At 32.7% G+C, this 12,614-nt stretch overlaps 1 protein-coding gene across 4 annotated transcripts in view; it reads right to left on the bottom strand.

The window, feature by feature from the left end:
• Positions 1 to 864: 864 nt before the first annotated feature.
• Positions 865 to 12,614, bottom strand: part of LOC111057456 (choline-phosphate cytidylyltransferase A) — a 73,674-nt gene continuing 61,924 nt past the window's right edge. For 2 of the 4 annotated variants that reach the window (XM_039439733.1, XM_039439736.1), the window contains 4 exons: positions 11,836 to 12,057; positions 10,567 to 10,734; positions 6,119 to 6,246; positions 865 to 5,031 (listed from right to left, as the gene is read on the bottom strand). In XM_039439733.1, the coding sequence (XP_039295667.1) occupies positions 4,845 to 5,031; positions 6,119 to 6,246; positions 10,567 to 10,734; positions 11,836 to 12,057 (705 nt within the window). In that variant the 3' untranslated portion in view covers positions 865 to 4,844. Of the gene's footprint in view, positions 5,032 to 6,118; positions 6,247 to 10,530; positions 10,735 to 11,835; positions 12,058 to 12,614 lie in introns of all 4 variants that reach the window. The other 2 variants (XM_039439732.1, XM_039439735.1) reach the window with 1 other exon arrangement.

Below are 12,614 nucleotides of genomic sequence, written 5' to 3' on the forward strand. Positions count from 1 at the left end.
GAAAAAAGCAACAGGTAACAGATTCATTTTTCATGAATCCAAAAATTAATTAAAATCGCTAAAACTCTCAGCAATGATATTTGACGAGAGAAACAATATAATGTCATCACATTGGCGAAATTCCTTACCGTTCATTAGATATGATTAAACCATACATAATTATACCGACTTGCTCGGGAAACAGGGGGATCGCCAAGCCCCAGGCGATACTAAACCGAGATTAATACATATAGTAGATAAATCTATCAGTTTATTAACCTTGGTTTAATCAGGACCTCCTAAATACTGGTATTTAGGAGGTCCTGGTTTAATGCATTGCCCCCCTGCGGGAAGAAGAAGAAGAAGAAGAAGAAGAAAAAGAAGAAGATGGTGATGAAGGAGAAAAAGAAAAATAAGAAGAGGAAGGAAACATTTAAGCTACGTTTACACCAAAGTTATTAACAAAATGTTAATAACTTAATCATTATAGATTCTATTAGATTGAACGGAACTTGACAAACACATATGTTCATCATGTGTATGATAAGTTATGTTCAATCTAATAGAATCTATAAGGATTAAGTTATTAACATTTTGTTAATAACTTTGGTGTAAACGCAGCTTTATAAAACTATAACAGTATAAAAACCATAGAAACAAACATGCAAAGATTATCAACCTACAAATAAAAATTACGAAATATTTGTAGAGTGAGAATATAAGTTGTATTTAAAAATAAGTTGTAGAGTGAGAGAATAAACTATAGTACACCTACACAGGCTCAGTTCAATTTCAATACAGTTTCATAACAAATGAATATCAATCATCTACATGAAGCAGAATACATTTTTTGCAATTTGGGAGTTTTTCAATGAAATAACCGTAATCGGAAAAAATTATTTAATTCCAGGAAACATGTTTTCTTTTCAATAATTCCATTAAATTATCCTAGTAATTCTCAGCACCTCCGCAACAAATTTCAAGCAATTTTTTCCAATACATAAATAATATTCATGTATACATTGATACATAATTACAATTAAAATACATAAATACGATTGCAATTCTAACACATACTGACTATCATCTAGTTTTATATATTTTAGAATAATTTATTAACTTGTAAAGTATTTTATAAACTTGCAGTATTTATTTTGAGCTACAGCTGTAATATGAAAGGTTTTCTAATTACATTTTTTTCATAATATTTCAATTTCATTAGTTTAAAAGATACAGGAATCTTTGAAATAGCATTATCGTCCATCAATTTGAACATAAATACAAAGCTATAATAAATGAAATATTTCTTACTTTGTTTAAATGGTAGGGATTTCTCACAGCATATCCTTAGTAATATTACCACAATAATTTACAAAAATATATACTCCATGCGTGCTAGCATATCTATAAGTCTTTCCAATAATTATTTATCCTGGTTTTCATAAATTTACTCCATAATTTTCTAATTAATTATCATTCACAATATTCTGAACGTATATTGGTAGATTTCAAAATTATTGCTTTGAGATTCCCTTACATCTGTCAGTATTGTTTAAATGGGAAGGATTGATGTTATTATTAAAGGAATGCTGACAGTTTAAAATGAATCTCAGTACACTAATATTAATTCTCAATAAATATTGTTATCTTTCATCAAACATAGCTACAAAATTGTGTGTATAATTCCAGTATTTATCATTGACACATACATTTTAAATAATACTGTAAATTATGTTAACAAAATAAATATAGTAATTAAATTTCTCATACAATAAAGCTGCGTCTACACCAAAATTATTAACAAAATGTTAATAACTTAATCCTTATAGATTGTACATAACTTATCATACACACGATGTCATGTTCCGTTCAATCTAATAGAATCTATAAGGATTAAGTTATTAGCATTTTGTTAATAACTTTGGAGTAAACGCAGCTTAAAAATTTATTGGTACTGCAACAAAATTGCTAAAATGTACGCGATTACAGTGATCTACTAAAATTACAAATAAATAATAATAAATAAACAACTGAGACATTATAGTGGTGTAATTGGCTTCTATAATATAATTCACATCATGAAATTGACAAATTCAGTAATATTTGAATTAATCCTCAATCAAAAAATTCAATTTGTATTAAAGCTCAAGCTTCATCATGATTAAAAGTGGCAACCGGCAACCAACTAAAATTTAGTCAACTTTAAAAATTTACAACTTTTTTGTAAAATAATGGAATCAAATATCTTCAAATCGCATTCACTTTGAGCCTATCACTTTCAATATTAATTATTCACACAATAAAAAATCGACAAATTTTAAAACGAATTTAAAAAGTTGAGGAATTCAAAATCAGATTCCTTTAAAAATGTTGTGCTCAAAAACATTCACCTCTATACAATAAAGTTAATTCACTAACAAGCAATGCAACAAAATAAATAACAAACAGCATACAGGATAAAATACTAATTACATACGGAATCCTCAGTGTAACATACTAGATATTAGGAACTTCTCAAAATGTATTGACTGTTCAAAAAGGTTAGTAGCAGATTATCTTTGAAATAATAATAGTATTAGAATAATATTAAAATAACAAAAATTATCTTAATATCATCCATCAGACTGTCGCCGAATTCAAATAGAAAAAAATTAATATACTACTGTATTAGGATTAGACCCTACCAAATTAATACGGTCACCAACAAAGCATTGGATACATTGAAAAATGTATCATTGTAACAATCGGACAAATTTGTGTTTCACCAAAGTAATTAAAAAAATGTTTATTTTCCGTCCTTATAGATTCTATTAGATTGAACATAACTTATCGTAAACATGATGTGCATATGTGTTTGTCAAGCTCCGTTTAATCTAATAGAATCTATATGGACGGTAATATAAACATTTTGTTAATAACTTTGATGTAAACGCAGCTATGGAAATGTTTGAAAATTTTCAATTTTTTTTAGAAATAATGCAATCAAATAGACAGCAATGAAAACACATAATCAAAATTCCACAATAATAATTTCAAATAATCCAGTTATTAAAATTTAACGAATCTTGAATAATATATAAGCAAAATCAGGTTTCAAATAAATAAGGAACCTAGCGTAATGTTATGAAATAAATATAGATTCCACGAGGGGAAAATAATTAGAATAAATACCCAAATAATTATAATAGTTAATGATAGATGGAGTGGTTCAGCTTGCTATCATATTAGACAATATTATATTTATGTGTGGACTTTGAACGCTAGACTAGTTGAAGAATCAAATATTCAATACTCAATACAGATTCTCATTAAAATATTAGTTGAGCTGCCTTCAAAACAAAAATTATTATTATGAACAGCCGCTACTATCATTAGAATCAGCCAAAATTTCGATCAACTTGAAATTCAATTTAATTCATACTCAATCTTACATTAAAATTTCAATAAAAATTTGAAAAATAAACGTTTGAATCCATACAAAACTATCATTTTCCATACAGTGCCCTCGGATATTCAATGAATTCAACACTCAATCAACATGAAACTTCAAACGGATGATGTGATGTGATTTTACCACAAAAATCAATCAAGAAATCATTTACATGAAATCTGAAACTTAGAATTCAAGCAAAAGATTGGTGATAAGCCTTTTCTAACACATAAGTCATCATCTTTCAAAAAGTGCACAACATCATTATCAATAATAGCTCACTCAATATCCTACACAAAATCAACATTGAATATGAAAACTTTTTAAAATCAACAATTAATAAGGAATCCAATAGAAAGTGCAATGTTTTTGCAACAGTGCTGCACTGGAAAAGAATTTGTAATTACATAACCTAATAATAAATGTACGGCAATCAAGAGTTGCGTGTTGTGAAGATTTAGCCTAGCTCTGACACAAAAATTAATATCATTTTCAAACAGTGCGTTACATTTTCCATAAAATTATTCAGTTTCAATCGATAAATTATGAATGAATATATGAATACATTGACCAAGTTTCAACACAGAAACATAAAAAATTGAAAATTTTTGAAAAACCCAACAATTTAAACAAAAAATCTTGTGTGAATCAATCTAAGCTTTAATAGAATCATTATCATCATTTTCGAACAGTGCGCTGTAAAATTGGTAGTTCAAATCGTTCAAACTTCCAATGCGATTCAATATTATAAATTTGGTAGTTCAAATCGTTCAATCTTCCAATGTATGATTTAACATCAAATTTGACCTATTAATGAATTGACGAATTTTCATTAAAAGAATCAAACATTTTTGAAGAACTAACAAACATCAATTCACCCGAAAATTTAACCTTACCAACAAACATTAACTCAACCAAAAGTTTGTGTTGTGTACATCAAGCCCAGCTTTAATACAACACACTTTTCAAACTGTGTTCTAATATGCACCAAAATCTATTCAATTCATCAACTCAACAAACATTAATTCACCAAAAAGTTTGTATTATGTAAATCTAGCTCAGCTTTAATACAAAAATCATCATACTTTTCAAACTGTGTTCTAATATTAGTACTGTACCAAAACAAAATCAATTCAAAATTTATCATAAGAAAATTTAAGAAACCAACAAATTATCTTCAAGTTTAGTGTTGTGTGAATCAGCGTAGCTTTAATACAATTTCGCCCGGACACCAAAAGTTTATTTAGTATGATAATCACTTCAAACTGTCATCATCATTTCGAGGTTGAGTGGTAGAGAGTACTTCAAAGTCCTAACTCCGCCTAATAATGATTATTTTCATTTTCAGTTTCATCATCATTGAATAATTGATGTTATTTACAAGGAATGCTGAAGCATTGATGACAGTTTGAAGTGTGGGGCGTTCGGAGTCCACCTACAGTGACGTCCTATCATCATCATCGTCATCGTCATCGCTGTAGTCGGCACGTGACTTGGTAACGTTACGTGACGCCGAGTGGTGACGTGACTCGTGACGGCGTAACGCAGTGACGGCTGCTGACGTGTCTGGTAGACTGGACGATTTCCGCAGCTCGTAACGACCGGCTTTGCAGGGCGGTGGACTGAAAAAATGGACAAAATTCAATGAAAAATGCTGTTGAAATGTGAAAAACAAGTAGAATAATAGAGAAATAGTTATTTGTGCAACTAGTGCGCAAAGTGACAGTTTGCTGCATCGAAAGAAACGTTTACGCCCGAGCCGTAGGCGAGGGCGGAATGGTTTCTTGAGTGCAGCTGAGGAACTTTGCGCACGTATTTCACATTAAGTTTTTCCTACAGTTACCATTGAATATGAAAAGTGGGTAATTATGGGTAAAATTGCCTGAATAATGTAGTAGTGTTTGAATGAAGAGGCGGCTGTGTGCTGAATGTGGTGGCTGTCGGCTGTCGCTGTCCTCGTTGTCCTTGGTTATAATATCTACTTAATAATTAGCGCGTTGTGCTTGGTTGCACCTCTGCTCACTATAGCAGCCACAGCAGTCACTGTTACCAACTTCATTTTGATTTTGCTGCACTGTTGCTCCATATAACCTACTAAGTATTTTGCGTTGCCATGTTGCAAATCTGGAGTGCAGAAAAGTTTTTCCCGCACTAGAGCGGAAAAGTGATTCTTTGCTTTCTGTAATCAGTGCAGCAATGCCCACTTTTCAACGTAACTGTAGGAAATAATTATAACTATCATTTTCATAATAAGCTATAAGCCTGTGTTTCATTTACAATCATTTTATGGTTATGTGTCTTTGTCTCTCTGCTGTATAAATAAATCATTTCAACTTTTTTTTACAAATTTCAGAACTACACCACACAAACAATAGGAGTTGATCTAGTGATAAGGAGCGTTACAAACTTTGCTATGCTAGCATCGCCTGGTTCGTGGGTTCGAATCCCGCCGACGGCATGGACGTTTGATAATCTCATGAATTCACCACTTTTTATTGCTCAAAACTGTTTCTATTCTAATTTAGAAAACAGTCCAACCTTAATTTGAGCCTAAGGGCCAAGCCACACGAACCGTTTATCAGGCGTGGCAGTCGCGGAGACTAGAATCGACTGGTCTGAGTGTCACCATTTGAAAACACATGCTCTCGACTAGAGTCGAGTCTCTTCTCGACTTGAGTCGCGTAAGTGTGAGTTGAGCCAAAATCTTACCTGATAGCTTCATCATCCTCATTCTCGTGTGTACTGGATGCAGGACTGCTGTCTCTCTCTCGCCCCGGACTGGAAGGCGGGGAGAATGCCTGCATTATACGACCCTTGCCTTCGCTCCACATGTGCGACTGAGACAGACAAACACGACAATTAGTTACTACTAAATTTTGTTAGTTATGAATAATTTATTCGACCAAAAGCATACATTGAATAAACAAATAGAAATATAAAACATAATTGGTGTAGCGAACTGAAAATTCTGTGAAGTGAAGAACTGCAAGACTCAACCTATTTCGGACTATGTGTGACCTTATCTAAATTTGGACAGGAATAGCAAAGGCTACCTTATTTTTTCACTCCCTATCATTTTCATGATGTATTCATTGTATGAATGAATAATAATAAACACCTACGCACGCACAATATGCATGTATATCATAGTCTAAATGAATATCTTAATTATTTAATAATAATTTATTCGACCAAAAAACATACACTGTATGAACAAATAAAAATAGAAACATAACTGGTGTAGCAAACACATTCGCATGCACAGTACATGTATATCAGTCTAAATTATTAGACTTCATTTAGACTATTTTTTTAAATGAAAAAGACTAAGAAATTGTCAAAAACCACCGATTTATTCATACTTAGAAAGACCGGTTTCGGTTATTACACCATTGTCAATCTCTGATAAACCTCTGTTTATCAGAGATTGACAATGGTGTAATAACCGAAACCGGTCTTTCTATAAGAATCAATAACTCTGTGTTTTTTTGACAATTTCTTAATCTTTTTCATTTAATATGAATAATTACCACAATATCAACTTCTCAACTACACAAATAGACTATTTCTATCAAAATCAGGGAGAGAAACAGTTTTGGGTTTATCCTGTTGATTTTCTTTAGATCATTAATTTGATATCGTGATTGTGAAATGAAATAAATAAATGAAGCCCCATAGGTAATACTTTATTGGAATAAGTGACTACATCAGTACTAGACAAATGTATAATTATCATGTGAAAATAGAATAGAATTCATTCAAAACCAATAATATATTATGAACAGAACTAATACTTTAGGATAGTATAATTAGGACCTCATCCTATTGATTTTTTTAGATTTAAAAACTGTGAAAACAATAAAGTTACTGCAGTAGTACTAGACTAATGTTTCATGTGAAAATGTAATTAAAATCATTCAAAACTAGAATCGAAATAAGAAATCATCCTATGGATTTATTAAGCTTTCAAAACTGAGGAACCAATAAAGATAGTAAGGGCTCTATTACACATTCATAACGTACATAATAATATGAAGTTTTTAATGTGATTGTACTACTCATTTGATATTTCAATCGTTATCATACAGTATCTAGTCGATTGTCTTATACGTAAACATTTGGTATATAAATAGTAGTAAATATCTAGTATATAAACATCTAGTATATAAATATTTGTCTATTTAGTACAAAGTTGGGGAAATAATTTACAGTAGTTAGTTTGATTTTTAATTAATTAAATTTCAGTTATTCCCAAGTTATGTTTGGTTCGTTATCAAGTTGTTATAAGTTAATTATTCGTTTTTCTAGTTGTGTTCATTATGTTCAGGACCAGATTTATGACCTATCAAATTTATGATCCGACTTCAGGACTCTTTCCTACGGTCCTTCAAAGTTTACATGTAGTCCTTATGGGAGAAGATTTGTGAGCTGGCCACACACAGAAATAAAAATCAGCTGTTCTAATCATTGCATCATCCAACAGCCGTTCAATTTTCTTTTTACTGATTCACAAAACTTTAATTCTCAATAATGCCGCGGTTAGAATGACGGCCAAACTTGAGTTGTAGAACTCGAAATGTTGTAAATTTAGAATATGCACGGGAAAATCAGCAGCAAGGAGATATACCATTCAATTTCCAGCAAGCTGCAGTCAACTATAATTTAAAAAATACCAACGGCTGCACAACTAACTGAGCACATAGGAAGTCCATATTGAGATATAAATGTAAATACTGATTGTTGGATAATTTTCATAAAAATATAGTGCATCAGATTAAGCTAAGGCTAAGCACACCTGCGGAGGCGCGGCTTGGTGATACAAAGTGTTGATCTTATGGAGATTGCCTTATCACACCGTTCCACGCCATGTCCGATTCAGTGTGAGTGAGTTCTTCCATTCAAACCAATAAGTAAGAAGCACCTGGATGCAAAATGCCGCATCGCGCCTCCTCAGGTCTGCATCCAGCTAAAGTTTGTCATAAGATGTATCAAGTATTAACTATTTGACGGTACGAAGTCCGCCGGGCCAGCTAGTGGATTAATATGAATTAGGTTTGTTTGAAAGGTTCATTCATCCATCAACGTAATGGATCGGATTGAATTTTCACCTCAGACATGATACTGCATACTGATATGTGGTACTGCATATGACTACGTTTTATACGTGGACGATTAAAAGATGAAACTATTATAAAAATATTTCTCTCTGGATAAATAAGTAAGAATACTCTCTAAATAATAAATAGTAAAGCTTCCTTTCCTTTGTTAGTCGCCTGTTAGGACCCATTTAAAAAATCTTGAATATCTTGGCCCAGCCATTATAGTTATGTCCACGTTATAATGGCAGTGGAGAAAGATGGGAAAGGATTGCCGATTCTCTACTACATATAATATCTGCCTTGCCTTCTATAGAATATAGCTGATACTGGAGTATATGATGAAATATAAGCTGTTCATTCTAGTTAAAAATTGTCAATAATATTTTATTTGTCAAAAGTATATTTTTTAATGATTTAACAATAAATTTCCATAATATAATATATATTGAAAAACATATTGTCTCGACATATAGAATATAACTGACTAGCAGGTAACTCGTGCTTCGCAAGGGTCTTTCTTAACGTAATCAAATCTAGAATTTAAAATAGGCATATAAGAATCCTCGGTTGATTAAGAATTTATATGCTGCATTTCAAGTAAATCAGTATGACCACCTTTCAATTAAAAAAAGAAGTTGGATTCGAAATGGCGGAAAAAATTTGGGTGTGACGGAAAACCTGTTTTTATCATTCGAAAAGGATCCCCAATCATACCTATCTTCTAATTTCCCTTTTAAGAGAAATCTTTTGCTGCTTCCATACAAACTGGAAGCATGACAAATAATTGAAAACTTGACAAACTGAAAACTTGATGTAATCAAATCTTGAAGAATTTAAAATTGGTCTATAACCACCCTCGGTTAAGCAAGAATCTATATGCAAAATTTCAAGTTAATCAGTCCAGTAGTTCTGACGTGATAATGCGTCAAACATAATTTCCCTATACTTTACATCTGTAGAGGCTACGTTCATAATCCAGTTCTTTCCTTTATTATAGTATAGAAGATGATACATGGATGGATGATCATTGTTATTTTACTAAAAGATAGAATAAGTTGAATAGTTTCCCTTTCAGAGGGAGTTTTGACAACCCATAAAACTCATTTTTCATTTGAAGATACAGTATAACGAAAAGGTGCATATGACCTTATTTTTTTGCTCAGCTTGCCAAAATACCCCTCATTCCAATATTAAAATTTTGACTGACTGTACAGTGAGTCAGTCATTCTATCAAGACTCGAATAATTTTGAAATTTTAATTAAATAGAAATGGAAGAATATAATTTATTTATGTAAATAACAACACCTTCATTCAAAGACATATTAACTGCATGCGTTTTCATATTGCCGATACAGCATTGATGAAACTGTAGACGTTTATTTAGCACTTTGTCTCAAAAATTGTTCTAGCTGAAAAATTAATAATCCATGCCACGTGTAGGCCTAAACATTGCATCAGGAAAACGAAGTTTCAAAACTATGTCTTTTAGGTAGGAAGCAATATAGAAACAGATGTTCCTTTTTTAATTTCGAACATATGATTTGGTGATTTTTTAATAAATCGAATGTACCATTAATTAATTATTTTAAACATTAATTCTGAAAAATCTAGAAGGAAAATTAAAATTTGGGCTTCCAGGTGCACGAGATTGATATTTTTTAGAATCTATGTGCAAAATTTGGAGATCTAAATCATTCCCGTTTTTCCGGTATGCAATCCACAAGTTGACATGTTTTGATGCGAACAAACGAACACACGAACAAACACAACCCTACTCTCTCTTATTATATAGATGATGTAAAACAAGAACAGTTCAGATATATCAGTATCAGCTATTGAAGGCAGTGGCAAGGCAAAGAATCGGTAACGCTGTTCATCTATCTTTCTCCACTGCCTTTATAATGTGGACCTCACTATAAATGACACTTATGAAAATCTTTCACCACTTATCAGTGAACCAGTTTCCCCCACTTGTTAGTGACCGGTTAGTTGCCATTGTTTGTGTCTATAGAGTGTCCTACTTTGCATATTTTGTTGAGACCAAATCCGAAACTGACCAGCCTGCCCTCTCGACCGAACAGCAGCAGAAACGCGTCGATGAAATCACGTGACTTCTCCTCCCACTTCTGCAGCATGTCTATCTTCTTCTCGCCGAAGTTCTCCATCACTCTCTTGCTCTTGTCTTTTAGCTCCTCCATTTTGTTTTGCAGACGGAATTTCTTCTCCTGAAACAGAGAAGCAAGAATAAATATTAGCGTTAATCAATAACTGTAAAAAAGTTGACATGTTAAAAAGAGTGAGGAATAAGAGTATAAGTGTAACTTAACCCATTATAACCTAGCAGGCTTAGCTAATATACAATACTTCAAGTAACTATTGTTCTTCAAAATAATGTCCATACTTGAACAACTTGAGCAACGCCATTTTGTAGGCCATTGACGCTTGACGCTCAGACGCTTACTGTGTGTATCATGAACGCTCTGACCCACTACCACCGTAAACAAAGTCATAGTGCATGACAGGTGGTTGATGGTGACGTCAGCACAGGTAGGGCTCCTACACAAATAAAAACACTACCTGATATAGATCACCTGAAATCAACAAATTTTTATTGGTTTACGGAGTTTACGGAGGTAGTGTCTGACCTCCTCTGTGCCACAGTGTCGCGCCTTCAGCAAGGTCTATAAAATACAGGTCATGACACTTGTCTTCCTTATGGACCGGCCATTTTATGGAGTCTTTATGGCGGTACATTTGAAAATCCAATCTAATTCAATTTGCTCGAAACAAAATTATGTATTTTAAAGACAATATTCTAGTTCAGATAATATGTGAATACAGGATTTCAATTTTTTAATAAAGAAATTTCAATAATAAATGCTTCAATAATTATTCATTTATTATTAAAAGTTATTTTTATTTTTGTAAACTAAGGATTATGATTCATAAGGCATTGGGACAAGACAGAAATATGCGAGGCCAACTGCAAAAAGAGTTTAAAGTTTCCGATCAATATATCTAAAAAACAACAATTCAGTTTCTAGTATTTTGCTAAATACTATTGTTCTGTAGGAAGAATTATTCTTACAATTCCAATTACTAATAACAGATCATATTATGTTCAATCTACAATGATAACAGCTGAAAATAAATTTGAAAATTGGTGAACTAGAACCCCACAAAATGGCGATTTTGCAATGCATCACGGGATTGTGTCATGACCTGTATTTATAGACTTTGGCCTTTAGTGTGTTTGTATCCTTATAGCTAACTCTTAGAACAATATTACAGACTACATTTCTGAATAAATTGCAGCTAGTACGTACATTGAGGAATGAGACGTTGAGCTCCTTGGCCGAGTAGCCTCTAGCGAGGTTGCGTCTGACGTAGATGTCGTAATCACGCACAATGCGAGCGACCACGTCTGAGGTGGACACACCCTCGGTGCGTTCCGTCGCCACGAACATCCCCTTCTTCTTCAGGAACGCGTAGATGTCGTTGCAGCCATCCGTCATGTAGGGGATCTCGTCGTGCGCCACAAAGTCTATCTGCAAAGCAAACAAAACGTTTTGTATCAAATTATGGTGTTGTGTATCAAGTTGACATGTAAATAAAATTATAAATCTAAGTAGATTATAGTAGTATATATATATAAGCAAAATGGCACTCACTCACTCACTCACTGACTGACTTACTCACTTACTCGCATTACTAAAAATCTACCGGACCAAAAACGTTCAAATTTGGTAGGTATGTTCAGTTGGCCCTTTAGAGGCGCACTAAGAACGGATTTGGAAAAATTTCCAAAGATACGCCCAAAAACTGCGTTTTTTCAGCGTTTTTTAGCGCTTTCTCAGCTTTATCGAGAACAAATGAACAGAACATGTTCAAATTTAGTACAGAAGCTAAGCTAGGGTGTAATAATGTTGTGTTAGAAGGACTTTGCAATAACGTCAAAGATACGCCCAAAATTAGCGTTTTTTTGCGCTTTCTCAGATTTATCGAGAACAAATAATGAACAGAAAATGTTCAAATTTAGTACGGAAGCTAAGCTGGGGTGTAATAATTTTGTGTTAGAAGGAATTTGAAATAACGCCAAAGATTC

Source organism: Nilaparvata lugens, chromosome 13 (genome assembly GCF_014356525.2).
Source record: "Nilaparvata lugens isolate BPH chromosome 13, ASM1435652v1, whole genome shotgun sequence".
Classification (NCBI taxonomy): Eukaryota; Metazoa; Arthropoda; class Insecta; order Hemiptera; family Delphacidae; genus Nilaparvata; species Nilaparvata lugens.